Source organism: Squalius cephalus (genome assembly GCF_949319135.1).
Source record: "Squalius cephalus genome assembly, chromosome: 16".
Lineage (NCBI taxonomy): Eukaryota > Metazoa > Chordata > Actinopteri > Cypriniformes > Leuciscidae > Squalius > Squalius cephalus.
The window spans coordinates 34,172,724-34,198,200 of NC_137137.1; the positions used below are offsets into that span (position 1 = coordinate 34,172,724).

Consider the following 25,477-nt stretch of genomic DNA (forward strand, 5'->3'; position numbering starts at 1 on the left):
ATTTGTGAAAAGGTAGCCGTGACCAAGGAAAGCAAAATCTTTCAAAAATCATCCTTTTAACATTTAAGGATATGTCTAATGAACGCCGTCGGCGTTTTTGGCAGTACTGAAGTATTCACAGTCTTGCTCATCCCGATTTAAAATCCTAAATATCAAACATGTTTGATGTGATCGGGGCGAGCCCGATTTGTGTGAGAGCAGATCGGGAGGTGCAAGATTCGATATGTGAACGCCTCACATTACCAGATAATCTGCGCCGAACATCGGAACCGATCGAAATCGGCCTAAAACTCCTGTAGGGTGAGCCGGGCATAACCCTTGTGTGGTGTTCATATTTTTGTTATTCAGCCAGTGTTCGTGGGTCTGATGGACCCGCTGCATTTTGGGGTTTTTAATTCAACACAATCAAACAATTTTATGTTAAAATACTCAACAGATGTTTATTACAAGCAATATAAACAGCATAGGCTATACTTAATTTTTTCTCTTTAATAGTTCATATTTTCTCTTTACCTTTGTTAGATCACATTTAAGAATAAAACTCACTCTTGCACTCACACTTACACACAATCTCTCTCACACGCACGCGCGCACACACACACTCAGACTCAATTGGATATGGTTTACGGGACTCTCGGCGTAATGGTTTTACTAATGTACAAACTGTATAATCTATCCCCCTACACACTAACCATCAAATATGAGACTAATTTAAATTCTGCTGTAAAGCAGCTCTAAAAAGACAATAGTGTCATTATTCAGCTCAATTCAGTTCAGTCTTTATTCAGTTAAGCTCAATAACTGTAAAGTTCATTAGTTATGAAACATGTATGTGCACTATTGCTTATATTTTTAGTGGATTCAAATGAAGTAAGATCCCATTCCTCATAAATATTTTTAATTTGATTTATTCAAAAAATATTAGTGATTTAAACATCATGTTTATGGTCCATCATGGTACCAAATTGATCTACTTAACTTTTAACTATACATTTACTCAATTCATAAGGTAGGTTTAATTGATTTCACAGCTTTAAATCCTAACTTACGTTTTTACAATCTTAACATCTTTAATATCATCTATGTGAAAACAGAAGAGCAGCAATTAATCTGATTCTGGTGCAAGATCTAGAACTCAAATATTAAATCTCTGTGCGGAAACTGACTGTGGTTTTCTTCATCTTCTGTTTGTAGATCTCGTCAAACTGTTCATTTTGTGCCACTGTGAAGTGACATTTCCAGTCTCCAACTTTACCTTTTGGAACACAAATAACAAGAAGAGAAAAGTAAGTCAAAGGACAGAACTCAGAAGGAGATAATTAGAGGATTCAGCGGTTTATTAACCTTTCCGCATGAAGGGTGAGATCTTGAAGTCCATGAAAGGGATTGTGACATGGTTGATCATGTTGTTCTGTTTCATGGCATCAAACTGAACACTTTTTGTTATTTTCTCCCTTTCTTCGACTGAAGTGGACAAACCCAAGAAGGAGCTCAAACGTTCCACTTCACGTCCAGTGTCCTGGAAAAGACCAGGAAAATTTAGACATTTAACACTGATTTTACACTTGATAAAATTGTCACTTTGTGAATTTAACTTACTTCAGCCAGATCCTCATAGAACAAGTACAGTAGGTTAGAATATGTCTGTTTTTTCTCCCACCATCCGCTGACATGATCATACCAAGGACCAAACACATCTGGCGGGAAATTACTGATGTTAAAACAAAACTTCCAAGACAAAATTCTTGATTGATAATGTAGGGGTTGTAATTGAGAAATGAAATATTTTTACATTCTCAAATTGAAATCATGACATTAAAATTATAAATTTCACCCAATCTACTTACTTTTCCCTTTCATGAATTTCTGTATAAAGCTATTCCAGTCTCCCGGTTCAGGCTGTACCATGTTCATTCGATCAAAATGAAAATAGGAAACTGCATTGTCTTTTGCATTACGTGCTACATACACAACCTGGAATAAGTTAAAGAAAATAAATATTGTGACAATACAGGACATATGTTGTATTATGCAATACTATTCAGAGAGTAACAATTTCATTACATTCATTTCAGAACTACTTCACTTTGATTAAAGCTGCAGTGAGTAATTTCTCTTCCACCAGCGAGACCAAATGTAATTCCTTGCATAGTGACTATTTCCAAACAGGTTTCACAAACACCTGCCATTTGTCAATTTGTCAATCAGAGTGCCCCATTTGAACTGCTACAGTCAGCAGAGTTGAAAATCCTGTCCATGAAGACAGCACTACTGACTTTTGGCCCGGCTAACTCTAACGTGATCCTGAGACCCCAGCCCGGATATGTGCTCAAGGTTCCCACCATCCCCTTCAGGGACCAAGTGGTGAACCTGCATGCACTGCCCCTGGAGGAGGCAGACCCAGCCCTAGCTTTGCTCTGCCCCATCCGTGCTTTGCACTTGTACGTGGACCGAATGCAGAGCTTTAGGACCTCAGACCCACTCTTCGTCTGATTCAAAGGCCAGCAGAAGGGAAAGGCTGTCTCTAAGCAGAGGATGGCACACTGGATAGTGGATGCCATCGCCTTGGCGTACCAAACCCAAGGCGTGCCTTGGGCACTCGGGTTGAGAGCTCACTCAACCAGGGCTGTTGCCTATTCCTGGGTGTTGGCACATCCGGTATCCTCCAGCGTACTCGCTTCCCATAGCCAGTAAACACCAGAGACCCAGCTCAGTGTTGGCTTGCTGAGCCATTCCCCTCCTATGGACTGGTTACGTACGCTTATTTGCTCAAGTGAGTCCCCGGTTTGGCAAACCCTTTTGAGCGCCCAACGCCAGGCCTAACACTCGTATGTACTTTACCAGTGTTATTCAATAGTCTCACTGATTGGCAGTGAACGACACTCTCTGCGTAAGGCCTCTTCCATCTTCCGCCCCAAGTGTTGCCGGGGGATTATTAGGCTTACGCAGGGCACTGGAAGGGGCAGCAATGGTCTCCGTTCCCTCCTTCAGGGAACGAGGGTTACATACGTAACCAAGACATTTTTTTTATAAATCAATATTTTCAAACAATTTAAGTTTATAAGACAGTATGTAAAACTATGTGAAAAAGTATAGATTAAACACAACTACAAGATTATACTTTTAAGTATATCTCAATCAAAAGATAGGTAGAAGTAGGCCAAATATACTTAGACCTTTCTGTTAGTGCAATTTTAAGTATACTTCTTAGAAATACATAAAGTATATTTCTGAGAAGTATATAAAAAAAGTAGACTGAAAGTATACTTTCTTATTTTTTGTTTAAAAGAAGTATTCTAATAGCACACTTGAATAAACTTTTTCGTAAGGGTTTTCAGAGAACTCAGGATTCAAATTAGTTGCTTGGAAATATTAGGGATTATTAGAAACCTCAAGATGTAAGCAAGCCTCTCATTAGTCACATGTATTGAAAAGTCAGTTTCAAAAGCTCATCTTTTAAATATAAATTATAAAACTATGAAGACAATATCCAAAGAGAATGTCAGATTTTGGCAGATATGATTACATTTATCATCTATTCTAGCAGTCAAAAGACCCGGAGTACTTTACCCTTGAGTTCTGCTCCCAGAAGGACTTGGGTACAAACTGAACAGGTAAGTGAGTTTTGATGAGACGAGGAGAGGTGGGAAGATTATCAGCCATTTCTGTCCCTGTAACTGATAATTAATTGTTGTTTAAAGTTTCATTATCATTGGTTATGCCAAAAACCATTTGAGGCTTTGGAACAATTTTTAATTTACATTCCAACAATGTAGAAATAGATGAATAGGTGATATGTTTAAATAATTTGGGCTACACTTTATTCCGATGGTCCACTTTAGACATGCACTATAACTTTTCAATGCACACTACCTCTCATTAGATTATTAGTAGACTGTAGTATCAAAATAAAGTGTTAGCAGATATTAAGCAGACAGTCTACTAATACTCTGACTGCTACTTGACATGTAGTTGCAAAGTTACTTATAGTTAGTAGAATGTCTAAAGTGAACCATTTAATTAAAGTATTACCAGAATTTGTAATGATATGAGTATATGGAGAGTTTGTCAAGCTGGAATTTGGAAAATGGTGAAGAACTAACTTGGGGGCCAAGAGGCAAGGCATTGATGTAGGGTTGTTTGTTACAAAAACAACCTTCTACAAGCTACAATAAGTCCAAAATACTAGAGTTCTTACAAGGTCACGAAATTATGATCATATAACACCAACTTTATTATCTCTACACTGTAACCTTTTAAAGGGGGGGTGAAATGCTATTTCATGCATACTGAGTTTTTTACACTGGTAAAGAGTTGGATTCCCATGCTAAACATGGACAAAGTTTCAAAAACTAATTTGTACGTTTGAAGGAGTATTTTTGTTCCAAAAATACTCCTTCCGGTTTGTCACAAGTTTCGGAAAGTTTTTTTCGAGTATGGCTCTGTCTTACGTAAGATAGGGCGGAATTTCCTTATATGGGTCCTAAGGGCACTTCTCCGGTAAGATCGCGGCCGCGCGCGCACTCGTAGACTAGAGCAAGAGAGTGAAAGCAGTTCGCCATCAAAGCGCCCTGCCCGGCTTTTGGGAAGTCATTCAATGTCACCAAAGAAGTGTGTTTTTGGTTGCCAGGGCAAGACAACCCTGCACAGATTCCCAAAGAACCCAGCGTTAAGGAACCCGTGGCAGTTTGTTTTCCTGAGCATAAACGGAGTTGTGTAAGACTTTTGTTCCCTGCATTTCGACGATGATTGTTTTATAAACAAAGCCCAGATCCACGGATTTGCAGATCGTCTAATGCTTAAGGACCGAGCAGTCACAATGATAAAGGTTCGCGGTCGTGCGTTGGAACCGGACGGTGAGTAAAACTGTTTGTTGAACAAATGTCTCTGTGTGTTGTCACTAGCTTGGCGCGTTAGCACAGCTAAGCTTCGCCCACACGACCCGCCCCCAGCCGCTCGGTTTTTTCCGGAAAGACTCGGTACAGCCTATCTTTATGTTAAAAATTTAATAAAACAAAATACTTTTTGGAGATATGAAGGATGCAATATTACTCTATAGGTACTCAAGATTAACAGGAGATTGAGTGAAAATGAGCATTTCACCCCCCCTTTAAGTTCTGTATCAATTACAAAGTATTGCTACTGACCGATAAGGCCCTAAATGGTTTAGCTCCTGTGTTTTTAACTAATTTTCTATCGCCCTACAATCCATCATGTTCTCTAAGATCACAAAACTCTGGACTTGGTTGTACCTAGGATATCTAAGTCCACTAAAGGAGGGAGAGCGTTTTCACATTTGGCTCCTTAACTCTGAAATAGCCTTCCTGATAATGTCCGGGGCTCAGACTCACTCTCTTTAAAGAGTTTAAATCTAGATTGAAGATGCATCTCTTTAGCCAAGCACCCATAATGCACCTCATAACCTTGTACTCCAGTTATATATGATAAAATGCTCTGCAGTAGACATGTACCAATTGTAAATTTGCCAGCCTTGAAGGTTACATAAAAACGATCCTAGGTTGTTGTCTGTAACATTGTAAGTTTTGTTTCTTATCTTTGTCAATTTTGTGAAGTTTTTTTTAAATGTGCAGACTTTTAGCTCTGCCGTTGTCTGTCCTCCTTTTGTTTCTTGTTTCTCTTTCCTTTTTCCTGCCTTGATTTCTGCCAGGTATTGAATGATGGAGAACTATTGAGGACTATGACTGCCTTCCACCTTACTTTAAACACACATTTGTTAACTTCCCTAAGCCCTAACCATTTTGGAAGTCTGTTTTTACTTAATTTCTGCTGACATACCCTCAACCCATTGATTTTGATCAAGGGAGCAAATGTATTTTAGCCTTCATATTATTCACCATGTCCCAAAATGCAAATGCTTGACATCACATCAAATCATGCCTAACCTACCCTCAACTCACACAAATGGCGCTTTTCCATTACCAGTACCAGCTCGACTCGACTCGCCTCGTCTCGCCACGGCTCAGCTCGCTTTTCGCTCCGTTTTCCATTGCAGATAGTACCTCCACAATAGTACCTGGTCGTCATAGCGAAATGGAAACTGCCATGACTTAATCTTCTACGCGAGACACAAAAAAAATGTAGTAATCAGATTATAGTTACATTTTGAAAAAAGGGGGAATACTTTCAGGATTACAATGGTTTCATTTAAAACTAAATAAATAAGTAATTTGGCATAATAACACTATATTAAGCGCTGCTTGATTATACAGTAGTTCCTGGTTCTGATGCCAGTAATGACTCACGTGTGCCACGCGCTGGTGCATGTGCAAATAACAGCTTTCTACAATCTCCTCAGACGCAGATTGAACCACTGCTGCTAGTAGAAACGATGCTGCCTGCGGGTAAAATCGCATTTAATTCATGGAAATTCCGCTGCTATTTTGTAGAAATTAGGAGAGTAGCTTTTTTAGTACTCAAAATGTCCTTTCTTAATCTTTTCTCACGTAACGGGATGTTCGCTGTCTAGGTATAGTAGGGGAACTCCCACTGCCAACGCCACAAGTTCAGTTAGGCAAATTAAGAAAGATCACGGGTTTAGTCAACATGTAGGCCTATTTTAAATAAACTAAATAAACTAATATGTAGATTGTGTAAAAAATTTAAATGTTGTGTTTTTATTTTTTAGTTAAAAATTAGTTACAAATAAAACAAAATAATCTGTAATACCATACATTAGCCACTAGATGTCTGTATAGCCCTTTATATAAATATATATTAAGGCCTGTGTGTATATTTTGAAAATGTTGTACACTGGACCAAATTCTTAATAAATAAAAGTTTTTTAATTTTAAAAAAAATAATATTTCTTCTTGCTTGACTTTATTTATATACGTGACCTTGAAGTAATCCAAAAGTAATCAGTTACATTACTTTCATATTATAGTACTTGGATTACGTTACTGAATTCTTTTTTATGAAGTAATTTGTAACTGTAACGGAATACATTTTTAAAGTAACCCTCCGAAGCCTGCTGACCAATCAGCAGTCTGCCGTGTTTTCACGTTATCGCCTCAGCTCGCTCAGAACCTCGCCGGAGGTGGTACGAAAAAAAGTACCTGGAAGCAGGTACAGGTACAACTTTTACACAGTGGAAAACCAAACAAAGCCGAGTCGAGTAGAGGCGAGGCGAGCTGGCACTGTGTAGTGGAAAATCGCCAATATTGAACAATCAAATACACTATGATTCATATACATAACCTGTACCTGTAAACATCTCAAAATGTTTTAGTGTTTCCTAACTTCATGATTTTACATTTATTTTTTTCATCAAATAATCAAATCATTTCATTAATGTTTAAATTGTAGCAATAAAATGATTGACGTCACTGAATTGTAAGTCTCTGACCTGTTGAAAACTCTGGAAAGGATGCTTCCAGGCATGGGATTCTCACATAGATAGGCTTGGAAGTCTGACGCTCTAGATCATCATTACCAAAATACAGAAGGTCCAGTATATAAGAAACCCATGTGGTACCTAGCAATAAAATGGAAAAGGAGTTTTAAAATAAGTGTTTTAAAGGTTAGTTTGGAAAGACAATACATTGCGTTATCTAATGGTTAAGTTAACAGTAAGCTATAAAGAGTCAAGTCAGCATGCTAGCCAAATTAAATTACAGAAAAACTTCATGCATTAGTCTTACCTGCTTTGGGATAAGTGGCAATGAGAATGTCATCAGGTCTTGCTGGAAAGTTTTGCAACTTTTCCCAGTTGTCAGTGAAAAAACGAGTCATAGAAATACCCTCAAAATCAAACATCTCTGGTCGACTCTGCATTTTTGGCTGCAGAACAGAAAAAGTTTTAGTTTAATGTTAAAGTTTTACTGCACTGACTGAGCATTAATTAGAGATTAATCACTGGCAATATAAAAACAATTTAAAATCCTGTTCACAACAAGATTTCAGATACAAATGCACTACCAGTAGAGTATGTTTTTATTATTTCCTCTACTGTATTCACTTTTAGGAATATTAATTTTTTTATTTAATGCAATACATATAATTTTGAATATTGGTATGGGTATTCCACTGATAAGCCATGATAATTAGATAAATTAGCAAATACTTGTGTGTCTACAGTGGTCTACTCTGTTAGTGCACCTGCTATTGTGTATCAAGCCCTCATAATTATTCTTTTTAAAACTACAATATGCTAATGTATATGAATTCTAATTTATAACCTGCCAATTCTTGTTCCAAAATGTTCACATCTTTAACTGGTATTAAACAGACAATTTCATTTTTATATTATCATAAAATACTTCAAAGAGAATTATTCATACTCACTGACCATTATGGGGAAAAAGTCTTTTAATTTTCGTTAAGTCTTAATCCTGTCTTGTCTCCCACTCTCCTAGAATGTTTCTGACAGCTTTCTTCTGTTCCTCAAAATGCTCTTGAGGGTTTCCCCACCCTTTTCTCTGTGCTTTGCACTCAGCCTTAAAAAAACATGTTATACATGTTCAAACTGCCCTCCCCAAAGGAAAGAAACGTCCCTGAGAGAGAAAAAAACCCTACTAATGTTACATGTGTCTTCTTTAGCATCCAGAAGAGATTTCAACATTACCTCAAACCCTGTTTGGTCATTTTGTTTAGTATTTTTTAACTAACTGTGGTTTGTCAGTGTGTCACTTTGTCTTTACTGAGGGAGCATCTTGTACTGTATGCTGTGGTAACACTGTGTTCCTCTGACAGGGATGTCTAATCCTGCTGCTGGTGGGTCAATGTCCTGCAGAGTTTAGCTCCAACCTGCCAAAACACACTTGCCTGGAGGTTTCTAGCAAAGCCGCTTGAAGGTTAACCTGCAAGGGTAGAAAAAAAAAAGAAAAAGAAAAAAAGCAACAAAAAAAGCATAATGCTCTGGTACACAGGTAAGGGAATCAGAAGCCTTTTTTTTTTTTTTTTTTTTTTGATTGGATATCAATTGAGGAGTGGCTTCCTAGTTATGAATCTTATTATTCTTTTCTTTATGAATTCTAGATTCATTTTATGCCTTGTCACATGATTTTCCCTGTACATGTTATTCATTTCTTTGAGGTTATTTTCCTTCAGACTTGCATGATGTGCCATGGTATCAGAGTACGTCTGTTTTCACTTCTGCAGACATGAGATAATGCAAGATTTGCTATTTTACAAGAACATTGTGAGCTAATCAGATCTGCTAGGTACATCTTGTCTTGAGTGCATCCTTGAATGATTGCAAAATAATTACCAAGAATTTTAATACCGTATTTTCCGCACTATAAGGCGCACCGGATTATAAGGCGCACCTTCAATGAATGGCCTATTTTAGAACTTTTTTCATATATAGGGCGCACCGGATTATAAAGCGCATAGAATAGAAGATACTGCAGTCAAACGTTTGACTGGGTTTGCGTTATGCAGTGGTCACCAACCTTTTCAAGCCTAAAAAACAAGTTGCTGAGCTGTAAAACCTTGTTTATACTCGACGCGTCCGCATGAGCGCGAAGGTAATAAAAAAACCAATATCCGTCTGCTCGGGCAGATTCGGCTCAAAGTCATGCATCTCCGGATGCGGAGGCGCGCGCGTGGCAAAAATGACGTCATTGTAACAGCGCGCGCGCGCCTCCCTATCCGAAGATGCATGACTTTGAGCATTATCTGCCCGAGCAGACGGATATTAGTAGTATATCTCATCACACCGGCACCCAGTTTGCGCGTCTAAATCAGTTGTATGGTCTGGTGTTCAGTCTAAAACAAAACAGTTGCGTCAAGTATAAATGCCTCGTCTGTATGGGGAGTTGCGCGCGCAGTCAGCGGAGGCTCGCGCTCCGTTGCCAGGCGAAAGTATAAACAAGGTTTAAGTCAGCGGTTGTTTATCCATATATAAGGCGCTCCGGATTATAAGGCGCACTGTCGTTTTTTGAAAAAATTAAAGGCTTTTAAGTGCGCCTTATAGTGCGGAAAATACGGGTAAGTGCTTTCCCTAATTCCTTCCTGTTACATAAACACAGCAAATACAATTTATAGTTTCAGTCTGTCTCTTTTCACTCTGCAAATATCTTCCCAGATAGCAAGCCAGGCAATCATTGAAACAATGTTGATGCGTCAACGCTAATTGCATTGAATAAACATTACAAAGTGATGTTGGTTCAATATCACTTTGGTACCTGCAATTATTATGACCGCCGATAGCATAGCTAGCGAAAGCGGTCATATAGGGATTGTCAAAGTTTTTTTTTTTTTTTTTTTCGTCATCTACTGAATTTTTCGTCAACGATACCAGGGACACCGAAACACCGGGGAACATGAAATTTGGTGGGCATGTAGCCCCACTAGACTTTTATTTGGTCCCCGGGGGCCACTCCCCCCCCCCCCCCCCCCCCCCGCGCTGGGCCTCCCCAAACCCAAAAAATGCAGTTTTTCCTAAATAACTACCTGAACCGTGGCACCGAGGATGAAGACATTTTTATGGTATGTTGGTCTTAAGGGCCCACATCAACCTAGCCCATAATCACTCATTTGTGATTTGCGCCCCTCCCATAAAAAATGAAAATGCAATATTATTCTGCTTTAATCACCCCTATCTTCAGTTGAGATGTTCAGAACTGCACCATATTTCATGTGTATGATTAACTTGACATCCTCTGGGGGTTTGCTAAGTTTCGTAGAATTTCATCCATGGGGGGGTATAAAATAAATTCATTTATGTGCACATTTAGTGACTGTACACTCATCGGCCTGTAGATGGTGCTGTTGAGCGAAGGGTTGCTGGTTTAGGATGATACTGTCACTAAGGTTGCCAACTGTCCCGAATTAGGCGGGACGTCCCGTATTTGGGGCCTAATTTATTTGTCCCGTGCGTGACCTCCCGTGTCCCGTTTTTTGACAAGCTGATAAACCACTGACTGATACAACAGCAACAGCAGCAGTGCTGACCACGACACTTGAGAATGATCACCGACACCTGTCATCATCCAATCACAGCTTTTTTTAATCACTGTTTTGAGACAAATCATTGTTTGATTTGCGAACATCCTCTGGCGTCTGGTCGCTTCCGCTTCAAGCCGGACTCGTCTCGCGCTAACGGTAATTTCCTTTCACTGTCCACATTTTGATTTCGGCTAATCAATTTTGGCGAATGCAAACAATGTGATTATTGTTCATGACATTTCTGAAAACATTTCTGATTATTATTGATGTTTTAAAGCTTTTAGAAAGTACATAGAAAGCTTTTGTAACATTATCTTAACTGTCACTTTTGATTAATGTAATGCATCCTTGCTGAATAAAAGTAGGCAATTACTTTCTTTATTTTTTTTCCCAAAAAATAATCTTACTAATTCCAAACTTTTGAACTGTAAGCCTAGTGTATAATGTTAAAAAAGCTTTCTATTTTAGATAAATGCTGTTATTTTGAACTATGGTTTGTTTGTAATGTGACTTTTTTCATGTATGACATTAAAATTATTTTTAGAATTAAATACATAAATAGGTTAAGCAATACAAATGTGTTTATGTCTGATAACCTTTTAAACACAAACTTAACTGCAGACACTGAAATGACGTACACTGTGTGATACAGTACAAATATTTTGAGTGTCCCTCATTTTCCTATAAATAACCACGATTGTCCCGCATTTTCCTTTTCTGAAGTTGGCAACCCTAACTGTCACACACACACATGCAGGAATACAAACAAACGCAAGCATGCACACACACTGACATCCACACGCACAGACACACACCCATACACACACATACAAATCCACATGCACAGACACACACACACAAACACACACGCGCACACACATGTACGCACGCATACATACACGCACAGACACACACACACACAGACACACACATACACAAACACACACACATACACACACAGACAGACATGCACATACTACTACTTTTTTTAGGTATATACATAAACACGCAATACAGCCAAATTGCTCCACGTCATTTATTTTTGTGGAAAGCCAGTGCAGGCCTGAGCGGCGGTCATATTTTGTACCGCCATGCGGTACATCTAGTTGTTGAAACAATGGTGAGATTTCAACAAAAAAAAATGATAATATAATTTAATAAACATTATGGAGTGACAATGGTTCAATATCACTTTTGCACCCACAATTAATGTTAAAACAATGGTGATATTTGAACCCAAAAAAATGAAATAATAATAATCAATGGTAATGCCATTGAATCTACATTGTACTATGATTGATTCAACATCACTGCTGTTGAATCAACATCGAAACGATCAAAAATAATCAGTGGTAATATTGTTGAGTCAGCTTTACACTATGATTGATTCCACATCACAGATGTAGAATCAATATTGAAATGAACAAAAATAATCAATGGTAATATCATTTGATCAATGTGATTTTGATTCTAAATGACCTTTGTCGAAACATTGAAAATACAACTGAAATGTAGTCACCATAAAACAATGTTGCCATCTGATTTACCAAGTAAATGTTGAAACTAATCCCAACAAACCGTCTCCATACCGGCGTGACTCCGATCTTAAACCAGATGGAATTGGATAATATTCTGATTGTTCCAATCCAATCTGACTTCTGACCTGTAATGCTGCCTGAATCATAATCATACACTGTTCGCTCGTTGGCCAGAGGAGAACAGAGGAGCGACTCAGTTTGGTTTCTCTCAAAGGTTTTTTTCTCCATTCTGTCACTGATGGAGTTTTGGTTCCTGTCACTGTCGCCTTTTTCGAGCTTGGCTTGCTTAGTTGGGGACATTTAATATTCAACAATATTATTGATCTGCCTTCACTGACACCATTATATGAGAACTGATCTGAGCTGGACGATGACATCACGGTTTTCTCCAGAGGGGCTATACAGGTGCTGGTCATAAAATTAGAATATCATCAAAAAGTTGATTTATTTCAAGAATTCAACTTCACAGGTGAAACTAATATATTATATAGACTCATTACATGCAAAGTGAGATATTTCAAGCCTTTATTTGTTATAATTTTGATGATTATGGCTTACAGCTTATGAAACCCACGAAATCAAAATCCCAGAAAATTAGAATATTACATGAAATCACACAGTAATTACACAGTAATCCCATGGTCATTGAAGCAGGTTTTGGTTCTTTTGGCAGTGTGGGCCGGTGCAAATCCTGCTGGAAAATGAAGTCAGCATCTCCATAAAGCTTGTCTGCTGAAGGAAGCATGAAGTGCTCTGGAAATGTCCTGGTAGACGGCTGCGTTGAGTGGACAGCCCAGTGGACCAACACCAGCCGATGACATGGCTCCCCAAACCAACACAGACTGTGGAAACTTCACACTGGACTTCAAGCATCTTGGATTGTGTGCCTCTCCATTCTTCCTCCAGACTCTGGGACCTTGGTTTCCAAATGAGATGCAAAATTTGCTCTCATCAGAAAAGAGGACTTTGGTCCACTGTGCTTTATTAAATCCAGAGTCAACGCAGCCGTCTACCAGGACATTTCCAGAGCACTTCATGCTTCCTTCATTTTCCAGCAGGATTTGCACCGGCCCACACTGCCAAAAGAACCAAAACCTGGTTCAATGACCATGATATTACTGTGTAATTACTGTGTGATTTCAAGTAATATTCTAATTTTCTGGGATTTTGATTTCGTGGGTTTCATAAGCTGTAAGCCATAATCATCAAAATTATAACAAATAAAGGCTTGAAATATTTCACTTTTCATGTAATGAGTCTATATAATATATTAGTTTCACTTGTTAAATTGAATTCTTGAAATAAATCAACTTTTTGATGATATTCTAATTTTATGACCAGCACCTGTATATATAAATTAACTAAATTAATAATGTTTTTACAACAAAAATGAACCATCACTGAATTTACTTAAGATGGACTATAATGCTGTTCTTCTATAAACAAACTATGTTGCACTATTTTCCTGTTATCAAAGCTGCTTTGAAACAATCTGTATTGTAAAAAGCGCTATAAATAAAGGTTACTTGACTTGATTCTCTCTACCTGTTGCTCTGGTCTTCAAAAGCCACTTACACCCCCTGCTGGTGAGCTAGACTGATGGAGATTATGAATTGGTAATCTACTGCTATTCCTCCAGTTCCAAGATGTGACTTGTCGAATTTGAACCACTGAATTTGTAAAGCGCAATAAAGTTTGCCGGTTGAATATTATAGGTTGTAGTATATTATATTAATTATATATTATATATTATATTAATATTATATTATAGGTATATAGTATTTTTAAACACAATTAATATTTTGGAAGTGAAATCTGAAATCTGAATATGGATTATTGAATTTTTAATAATGAAAATGTGTGTGAAATGTTTTGAATTGAAATATCCACAGCTTAAATATTCAACCATGTTGAATTTCAGCCCCCCAAAATGCAAGCCCTAAAATACAATGCAAGCACGGTTAATGCAATGTATATAATTTTTTTTTATAGTGCAATTCAACAAGCTTTTTTGTTTAAAAGATGTTGGCATAATTTTACTTCAATAGAGCTATCAATGTTTTTTTATTATATCCTTATTGAAACAAATGCTATGGTTAGACAATAACAAGAACTATGTTTTTCAGAAGGCCAAGTACAACTTAGTATTTGGTTTGGCCCTTCTTGAATCATTGACTAAACAATTGGTTTTCCCCATGTGTAAAATGTGTTCTGCTAATAATGATAGATAGAAAAACAAATCTGGCTTTCAGATATTCCAAGAGATGACAGTAAATTAACATTTTCAGTAAGAAAATTTTAAGTAGTTAGTTTGACTTCCCATGGCACTTTGATTTTGAGAAAATTCTGTCTGATAATGTTTTAGGTGCATAAAATATAATGGCCTACATCATATCAATGTTACAAGTGACTATTCACTAGGCTATTACTTTATTGCAGTTATGTTATCAATACTGGTGTGGATGATACCACAAAATACTTGTAAAAATAATAATAATAATAATAATAATAATAAATAAATAAATAAATAAACATAAATAAACCTCATGAGGGTGTGTGCACGAATAGTCGAATATTGGCTCTGTAATTATTATTCGAAAAAGAAAAATAATATTCGAATTTTACTACGTTGCTTTGCTGGCCGTAAATGCAGTGAATCCATGATAAATCCCAAACACTAACTCGCAGTTATAATTAAATGCACTGGGTGGCGCTGTAAGTGTATTGTATTTGATCACATAATGTCATCGTCTGCCTTGCGAAGTTTGGAATTAATTAGATGAAAACGATCTTAGTAAATTATCATACAAAATTGAATTACTTTTGATGAAAGTATGAAACCGAGTTATAATATAACCACCACAATGAGAAATCACATGAAATCCAAACACCATTGAATGCAAGCGCAGCTGCCGAGTGAGCAAAGATGATATCTTATCAGATAGCAAAATTATTTTGAGACATACGCTTCCTTTAAGTTTCGTTGAGGGAGACGGGTTCAAGAAAAGAAGACACAAAGTGCTGTTAGAAACTTAACTTAGCACACTTGTGTCCAGTGTCCAGTGTCCCTGCAGTGTCTCTGTCAGCGCAGCTCATTTTCTCACCCGAGCAATTGAAATCAACTAGCTAGTCACGACTGTTTCCCGAAACCATAGTGTCACTAATTGGTCGTTCAACCATGTTGGTTAATGATTTCATGCAGTGGTGGAGAAATAACTACTTTTAATTAGTCTGATTGAGATCTAATTAATGAAAAATGTTTTGCTACAAATTCTGTACATGACATCTGAGGACTATTTCTAATTTTTCTAAGTTATTTTGCTCTATTTCCAGATTCAATCAGGCTCGTTCTTACTTAGCCTACTAGAGCACGTTTACACATGCGCACTCTTCAAAAACGGTGCTTTAAATCTCTCGACAAACTAAAAGACGTAAATGACATTTGTATGTATTCTAAATAAAATATATAGATTGTATTGAATGTCAGTTTGCTTATTTTGCACAAGATAAGGATTTATTGAGTCCCAATGTCTTGCAAACAAGAAACTCTGCTTCTAACCACAGGTCGAGAGCAGTCGTTCCAAACACACAACTTTGAGATGCTGTTTGCGAATGTTCGTTAGAACGATGGTTTCGGGAAACGACTCGTTGAACTGCTGATAACGATGGAACTTGCGACCATAGTTGGCTAACTATGCTTTAGGGAAACACACCCCAGGTCGGTACTCAGAGTGTGCGCCTGGAGAAGAGCTCTCACTCAAAAGTACGAGAAGGAGAGGCAGGGGTTAGTTGAGGTGATGTCTGTAGGGAGAGCAGTAGGGGAGGTGTGTCAATGTGATAGTTACCCACCAACATTATCATGTTCACGAGGTGAGAAAACGTCTCGGTTATTAATGTAACCCTCGCTCCCTGAAGGAGGGAATGGGAGACGTAACGTCGATGTGACGACGTAATTGGGATCACTTCAGGGAGCCCTATCAACTTTGAGTATCTACAGAACAAGCCAATGAACATTGGCGTGCGTCACTTTGCGTTCTGTCCACGTATAAGGTCAGATCGTGAACGGGACAGAGAAAAGCCAGGGCTGGGTCTGCCTCCTCCGAAGGCAGCGCTTGCAGGTTTACCACCTGGTCCCGGAAGGGAGTGGTTGGTACCTTGTGCACGTATCCGGGCCGGGGTCACGTGAGAGTTAGCCGGGCCGAATTCCAGGCATGATTCGTCGACCGAAAATGCATGCAGGTCCCCTATCCTCTTGATGAAGGCCAATGCAACCAGGAGTACTGTTTTACAGGACAGAATTTTTAATTCAGCTCTTTGCAAAGGCTCAAATGCTGGACTCTGAAGTGCCGAAAGGACCAGAGACAAGTCCCAAGGGGGTATAGAGAGAGGGCGAACTGGATTTAGTCTCCTCGCCCCCCTCAGGAACCTGACGATCAGGTCGTGCTTTCCCAGCGACTTACCTTCAACTGCATCGTGATGTGCGGTGATAGCAGCGACATACACTTTAAGGGTGGAGGGAGACAGCCTTCGCTCCAACACATCTTGCAGGAAGGAAAGCACGGCTCTGACCGAGCAAGATCGGGGGTTCTCTAGGTAAGAGGAACACCATTCAACAAACAAGTTCCACTTTAACGAAAATAGAGGCGCCTCGTAGAGGGGGCTCTAGCGGAAGTGATGGTGTCAACTACCGCCTGGGGTAGGTCACCTAGAACCTCTGCGTCCCATCCAGGGACCAGACATGGTTTCCAGAGGTCTGGATGCGGGTGCCATAGGATGCCCCGTCTCTGAGAGAGCAGGTCCTCTCTCAGAGGAATGGGCCAGGGAGGGGCTGTCGCGAGGAGCACTAGTTCCGGGAACCAGGTCCGGTTGGGCAAATACGGCGCAACATGCAAGACCTGCTCCTGACTGTGCACAGTGTCTGTGCGAGAAGGCTCATTGGGGAAAACGCATACTTGCGTAGGCCCTGGGGCCAGATGTGTGCCAGTGCGCCTAAGCCGAGGGTCCCCTCGGTCAGGGAGTAAAACAGCTGGCAATGCAACGTGTCCGGGGCGGTAAACAGATCTACCTGTGCAGTCCCAAAGTGCCTCCAAATCAGCTGGACCACCTGGGGGTGGAGTCGCAGGTGCTACCGGGAGAGCTCGTCATCAGCACGGTTGAGCAGGCCCGGAATGTAAAAGGCACGAAGCGACCTCAGATGCTTCTGACTCCAAAGGAGGAGATGGCGGGCAACTTGTGACATGAGGCGGGAGCATATACCAGTGCTGTCCGTACGGACCAGTACATGCTTGCCTAGTAGCGGCGTTTTGAAGCAGCCCAGTGCAAAATGTACTGCTAACAACTCGAGGCAGTTGATTTTCCAATGCAGTTGATGCCCTTTCCAGAGACCTTCACAGACCTGTCATGTTGATCGAGTCCAACTCCATACTGAGAAAAGAGATCCTCTGCCCGGGGGTGAGTTTGCTCTTTTCCCAGTTGACCTGAAGCCATAGGTGGCTGAGGTGACTGAGCACTATGTCCCTGTGTTCGCACATCTGCTCTCTCGACTGGGCCAGGATAAGCCAGTCGTCGAGGTAGTTGAGGATACGAACATCACGCTCACATATGGGAGCAATGGCCGCCGCCGCGACTTTTGTGAAGACACGGGGCGACAGGGCCAGCCTGAAGAGTAAGACTTTGTACTGATATGCCCGCCCCTCGAACACAAATCAAATAAACGGTCTGTGTCGAGGGAGAATCGAGACAGGAAAGCCAATCTTGGGGACGGATGCACTTGAAAATGCATTTCTGCGTAAGAATCTTGAATGGCAGCCTGTGAAGGGTTCAGGACATGCAGGTCCAAGATTGGTCGTAACCTGGGAAAGAGGGGCATCCAGGAACCAATATTTATCGGTGTCCCTCATATCCGCCAGGTTGAGGTTGATCCGCCAAAGACTGGTTTTCCTGGACCACCAAGGTGGACATCGGCTGACCGACGGAACGTGCGGTTTCTTTCGTCGCCAGGAGGGTGAGGTCAGTTGCTGCATGGAGCTCCCGGAAGAGCTCTGGGTCAGAACCACCCTTGTGCATGTCCATGAGCGCCTGGGCCTGGTGGACCTGCAGGAGCACCATGGCATGGAGGGCGGAAGTAGCCTGTCCACATGCTCTGTAAGCCTTCGCCGTAAGACTGGACAAAAACTGAGCAAACCGAGAAACCAGTCATCTGAACAAGAAGTTTTGGGACATGGTGGAGGGTTCCACACAAGCTCGACCTTCTCGGCGGCCCTGGAAAGCATAGCCGCCCATTTTGGATTGGACTCGGGTAACGCTACACTCCCCGAAGGGGGTAACGATGCCGAATCCTCATCTCCAGAGGACTGAAGCTCCCCCTCCGATGCTGCAACCAACATGTGAAGGACCAGCATGTACTTTTGGAGGCTCCAACGGTGGCAGCATTAGTGAGGCGTGAGGGGCCCACGGAGATTGCCTCGGCGGTTAAGCCCTCACGGTAACCCTCAGATCACCCTGGCTAAGCACCGAAGTAGGCCTATTCTGAGGTCCAGAATAAGCACTAGATCTGGACATAGGCGAGGGGACTGCACCTCCCTTGAGGTAAACGAGTCTTGATCTCAACACTGCCATAGTCATATTCCCGCAATGGGAACATGAACTATTCACAAAAGCTGCCTCAGCTTGCTGAATGCCCAAACACGAGAGGCAATTTTCGTGGCCGTCTGCTGGCTCCAGGGAATGACCGCATCCAGAAACGCACAACCGGAATTCTTTTGTGAAGAAAAAACAAAACAATACTATTTAATAGTAAGGCTGAGGAACCCAGGGAATGGCCGCTGTGTACAGCAGTGCTGTAAACACTTCTCAGGGAACACCCACCAAAAACCGACACAGAAATTTCAATGCTGTGAAAACAGCATTTGTTGAGCTTGAGCTTGCGGCCACTCGCTGTTCGCGCCGTCACACCAACACCGGATACAAGGAAGGAGAGAGGATTCTTCAATGCAGTAGCTTGAGTCTGTATTCAAAAGACCAACAGAAACTCAGCTCCGAAGTGAAAGACAATGTGTGCGGGGCGGGGTGCGGCGCATGACGCGATTCACACACGCCAACATTCATTGGCTCCTTCTGCCGACACTCGAAGATGATAGGGCTCCCTGAAGTGATGCCAATTACATCGTCATGTTGATGTTACGTTGAGAGTGAGCGACTGATAGGGAACTGGGTATTGAATATAGTCTTAAAAAACAGGACATCTTCGAAAACTAAGGGATAATATTAAATTGCAAGAGTGTTAGGAAAGGAAGAACAAACTGAAAACGTATCTGTAAAACTTCCATATGGGTATATCCTAAACAGAGTTTTGTAACAAGTTTTTTTAACCTTTGGGGCAGCAGGGTATGTCAGATATAATTTTAAAGGAAACTCAACATTGCCAAAGGCTACAGCACTGAAAAATCACCAACGATTCTTAAAAAAAACGTTGTAAATCAAATTATTACATTTATTGTTGAATCAACTTGCGGATTGAAAGTATCAGTTTCTTTAATAGGAAAATAAAAAGAATTGTACTGACCCTAAATATTTGAATGATAGTGTAAAATTAATAATAAGCCTAATTATAATAAACGCAGAATAATAATCAACATTAAAATTGAGGGAAGACAATTAAACTACAATTTATTTGAAGGGGGATGGGAGGGGGGGGGGTGCTGGCCCAAGAAAGGTTGAGAGCCACTGCTCTATGTGAAAACAAAAGAGCAGCAATTAATCTGATTCTGGTGCAAGATCTAGAACTCAAATATTAAATCTCTGTGCGGAATCTGACTGTGGTTTTCTTCATCTTCTGTTTGTAGATCTCGTCAAACTGTTCATTTTGTGCCACTGTGAAGTGACATTTCCAGTCTCCAACTTTACCTTTTGGAACACAAATAACAAGAAGACAAAAGTAAGTCAAAGGACAGAACTCAGAAGGAGATAGTTAGAGGATTCAGCGGTTTATTAACCTTTCCGCATGAAGGGTGAGATCTTGAAGTCCATGAAAGGGATTGTGACATGGTTGATCATGTTGTTCTGTTTCATGGCATCAAACTGAACACTTTTTGTTATTTTCTCCCTTTCTTCGACTGAAGTGGACAAACCCAAGAAGGAGCTCAAACGTTCCACTTCACGTCCAGTGTCCTGGAAAAGACCAGGAAAATTTAGACATTTAACACTGATTTTACACTGGATAAAATTGTCACTTTGTGAATTTAACTTACTTCAGCCAGATCCTCATAGAACAAGTACAGTAGGTTAGAATATGTCTGTTTTTTCTCCCACCATCCGCTGACATGATCATACCAAGGACCAAACACATCTGGCGGGAAATTACTGATGTGAAAACAAAACTTCCAAGACAAAGTTCTTGATTGATAATGTAGGGGTTGTAATTAAATGAAATATATTTACATTCTCAATGTTATATTTATAACATCCTTTTTAATCAAGACATTAAAATTATAGATTGCACCCAAGCTGTGATTGATCAATCTACTTACTTTTCCCTTTCATGAATTTCTGTATAAAGCTATTCCAATCTCCCGGTTCAGGCTGTACCATGTTCATTCGATCAAAATGAAAATAGGAAACTGCATTGTCTTTTGCATTACGTGCTACATACACAATCTGAATAAGTGAAAGAAAAAAAAATATATTATGACATAACACAGGACTTGCTATGATATAGGCCTATGTTGTATTATGCAAAACTATCCAGAGAGTTACAATTTCATTACATTCATTTCAGAACTACTTCACTTTTATTAAAGCTGCAGTGAGTAATTTCTCTTCCACCAGCGAGACCAAATGTAATTCCTTGCATAGTGACTATTTCCAAACAGGTTTCACAAACAGCTGCCATTTTTCAATTTGTCTATAGAGTAGATAATATTGAACGTGGCCCACTGGTTAAGGATTTGTTAACACGCAATATTTTGGTAGCTCTACAGAGCAAAATTTACACTTTTCAGAGAACTCAAGTTTCAAATTAGTTGCATGGAAATTATTAGAAACCTCAAGACATAAGCAAGCCTCTCATTGGTCACATTTATTGAAAAGGTAGTTTCAAAAGCTATTCTTGTAAATCTAAATGAAGACAATATCCAAATAGAATGTCAGATTTTGGCAGATATGATTACAAAGAACCGCAGTACTTTACCCTTGAGTTCTGCTCCCAGAAGGACTTGGGTACAAACTGAACAGGTAAGTGAGTTTTGATGAGACGAGGAGAGGTGGGAAGATTATCAGCCATTTCTGTCCCTGTAACTGATAATTAGAAGTGTCATTATCATTGTGGTTATGCCAAAACCCATTTGAGGCCTTTTATAAACAATGTATAATTTACAACATTTTACATTCCAGCAATCTTGGAACATATGAAAAGGTGCAAAGTTTAAAGAATCTGGGTTACTTTTATTCTGATGGTCCACTTTAGACATTCTACTAACTATATTTAACTTTGCAACTACATGTCAACTAACTACCAGTAGTGTATGGACTGTAGACTGTTAGACAGGCTTAGACAGTCTACTAATACTCTAATGATTGCTAGTTGACGTGTAGGTGCAAAGTTACTTATATAATAATAATATTAATGTTACATTTATATAGCACTCAAACATTTATAAGGCACTCAAAGCGCTTTAAATGGAAGGGGGGAAAATCCTCAACCACCACCAATGTGCAGCACCACCTGGATGATGCGACGGCAGCCATATTGCACCAGAACACACACACACACACACACACACACACACACACACCAGCTTACTGGTGAAGAGGAGACAGAGTTATGGGGGCAATATAAGAGGCCAGTGGGCAAATTCGGCCAGGATGACGGAGTTAAACCCCTACTCTTTTTTTCGAGGACATCCTGGGATTTTTTTTAATGACCATAGAGAGTAAGGACCTCAGGTTAACGTCTTATCCAAAGGACGGTGCTTGTTACAGTATAAGGGGCTTTCGCACCAAAGGAACCTTTTCATAGTTCCTAGAACTATTGGTGGAAGTTCCCGGATTTTGGCACGTTCGGACAGCAGGAACTAGGAACGATTTTAGTTCTAGGAACTCCTTTTGAAGGAGCTAATTTACACATACTTCAGAGTCGTGTCTAAACCAGCACTATAGGAACTATCAGTGACGTTAGTGTACGCTGATTGGCTGAACGCACACGAAGGCAACCAGCACCCGCCATTTAAAAAAAAAAAAAGCTATGTAAACACACAGATTATAACCTACATATTATTTACTCCACAAACTAACTCTACGAACATGGAAAACAGTGATGGATGAACCTCTTAACCTTTACACTGAGGAGAAAATCCAACACAACTTTTGAGGAGACCAAGAGAGATATGATTATGTATTTCTGCTCAGCTAGCATCTCTGAACATCAACCACATGGCATACGCTAATACTTTTTCATTACTACTACTTTCTATGTATGACAGTTCTATCTAATATTGTTAGACAGGACTGTTAGACAGATCGTAAACTAATGAACACGGAGAATGCGAGCAGTGTTTGCTCAGGCTCTGGCGCTCTCAGCACAAATAAAAGTCACAACAAGAACTGCGATAACGTCTCCGAGATGCTTGAAGAAATCTTCCTGCAAATCTACCTGAAAAACTATGTGCAAGTGTACCTGGACAAAAGCCGTTTTAAACGCAAAGGGTCTTTACACCATACTGTATATTGATTTGAATTAGTTAATAGAAGTTAAATCATAAATAAATTCAATTTGTGATTTTATTTTTTGAAAGCATTCTCACTTTACAGCATTTTAACACAAGTGCCAGTGCTTTTCACAGTACTGTAGCTTTGCAGGAAGGTTTCTCCAAGCGTCTCGGAGACGTTCCCGCAGTTCTTCTGGATTTAGTCTGTCTCAGTTTCTTCTGTTTCTTCATGTAATCACAGACGGACTCGATGATGGTGAGATCAGATCAGACCGGCTGTTGTCAGACTCCTTGTGCATACACAAATCTCACTGGATTAGTACAATTAATGGAAAAAAGAATGTTTGGAAATGTAAACTGATATTTCCTACTAACACACTACAGCAAAAGATATAAATAACTGACTTAAAACCTTTTTTTGGGGGGGGGGGGGCACAGTACTGTATATATATGTATGCAGTAAATAGGGATAGTGTAAACCGGGGTGGGGGTTGCGCTGGGGCAATATCTGCTATATTTTCATTTGTTTAAAATGTAGTTAAATAAAATGATTGACTTTGCTCTGACCTGTTGAAAACCCTGGAAAGCATGACTCCAGGAATGGGATTCTCATATAGATAGGCTGGGAAGTCTGACGCTCTTGATCATCATTACCAAAATACAGAAGGTCCAGTATATAAGAAACCCATGTGGTACCTGGCAATACAATGGAAAAGGAGTTTTAAAATAAGTGTTTTAAAGGTCAGTTTGGAAAGACAATACATGGTCCTGTTTCATAGTGTTATCTAATGGTTAAGTTAACAGTAAGCTATTAAGAGTCAAGTCAGCATGCTAGCCAAATTAAAATAAAGAAAAACTTCATGCATTAGTCTTACCTGCTTTGGGATAAGTGGCGATAAGAATGTCATCAGGTCTTGCTTGAAAGTTTTGCAACTTTTCCCAGTTGTCAGTGAAAAAACGAGTCATAGAAATACCCTCAAAATCAAACATCTCTGGTCGACTCTGCAGTTTCAGCTGCAGAACAGAAAAAGTTTCAGTTGAATGCTGAAGTTTCATTGAACTGAGCAATCATTAGTTATTCATCACTGGCAATAAACAAACAATGTTAAATCCTGTTAACAGCAAGATTTCAGATACATTTGCATTACCAGTAGAGTATGTTTTTATTTTCATCTACTGTATTCACTTTTAGGAATAAAAAAAATGTTATTTAATGCAATACATATTACTGTATGTTGAATATTGGTTTGTCAAGAAATGTGGATACATTTGCAAATACTTGTGTGTGGTCTACTGTATGTTACAGTGCACCTGCAATTGTGTATCAAACCCTCAAAATTGTTCTTTAAAAACTACAATATGCTAATGTTTATGAATTCTAACATAAAACTGTTCACATCTGTAATACCTAACTGGTATTAAACAGACATATTCATTTCTTATACTATCGCAAAACACTTGAAAGAGAATTATTTACTCACTGAAGCCATATCAGGGATTTCCATTATGGAGAAAAAGTGTTTTAATTTTCTTAAGTCTTAATCCTGTCTTGTCTTCCACTCTCCTAGAATGTTTCTGACAGCTTTCTTGTGTTCCTCAAAATGCAAACAGGACTTCTACTCAATGCTATTCAGTGCTGTATTTGATATTCTGTTCACCCTTTTCCCTGTGCTTTGCACTCAGCCATAAAACAACACGTTACGTAAGTTTAAACAGCCCTCCCCACAGGAACGTTCTACTAACATCTACTAACTAACATTTCCTGATGTCATAAATGTGGGATTTCTAGCCTAGTCTATAGCATTTCACAAATAAGCAATTTATAATGGAAAAAGTACTGTGAAATTCTAGTCAATATGTTCTATTATGCAGGGTAAATAACACACCATGCAAGGTAAGATTGACTTATCATTGCATTCTGTTGTACATTTACTCAGCAGTCAGAGTACAGTTGGGACACTTTTTTTTTTTTTTTTTTTTTTGCTTTATACATTACCACACAAAACATGTACTTTTTTCATGTGATATTTCATTTATTTGTCTACTGAAGAAATTATGATCAATAATACCTAGAAATAGTTAAAATTTTCCACAGACAAGAACTACTTTTGTCCCAGTTGTACCCATGTCAGGTACAGTAGAACCATGGTACAGCTGAAACACTCATCTTTAATGCTCTAAAGTGGCCTAACCAAATCATTTTGAATGTTAAAATGTCTTAAAAGATATAATTCAACAAAAATAATTATATTTTTGGAATATCAGAATATTTTGCTATTCATTGGCAGAACATTTGAGTGTTAAATAGCCCACAGTTCATCAGTA

At 39.4% G+C, this 25,477-nt stretch overlaps 2 protein-coding genes across 2 annotated transcripts; both read right to left on the bottom strand.

Annotated features, from left to right (window-relative positions):
- Positions 1–1,089: 1,089 nt before the first annotated feature.
- On the bottom strand, positions 1,090–24,712 carry LOC307174397 (cytosolic sulfotransferase 3-like). The gene is made up of 8 exons (XM_079898178.1): positions 24,634–24,712; positions 7,662–7,800; positions 7,367–7,495; positions 3,571–3,677; positions 1,848–1,974; positions 1,600–1,697; positions 1,345–1,519; positions 1,090–1,255 (listed from the first exon to the last, which is right to left on the bottom strand). Exons 1-8 carry the CDS (start codon positions 24,655–24,657, stop codon positions 1,143–1,145), a joined length of 912 nt encoding a protein of 303 aa, XP_079754304.1. The 5' UTR covers positions 24,658–24,712; the 3' UTR covers positions 1,090–1,142.
- LOC307174396 (cytosolic sulfotransferase 3-like) lies at positions 19,820–24,812 on the bottom strand. The gene is made up of 8 exons (XM_079898177.1): positions 24,634–24,812; positions 24,028–24,166; positions 23,720–23,848; positions 21,637–21,743; positions 20,978–21,104; positions 20,699–20,796; positions 20,444–20,618; positions 19,820–20,354 (listed from the first exon to the last, which is right to left on the bottom strand). The coding sequence occupies exons 1-8, from the start codon at positions 24,655–24,657 to the stop codon at positions 20,242–20,244; spliced, it is 912 nt and encodes a 303-aa protein (XP_079754303.1). The 5' UTR covers positions 24,658–24,812; the 3' UTR covers positions 19,820–20,241.
- Between the last annotated feature and the right edge of the window lie 665 nt (positions 24,813–25,477).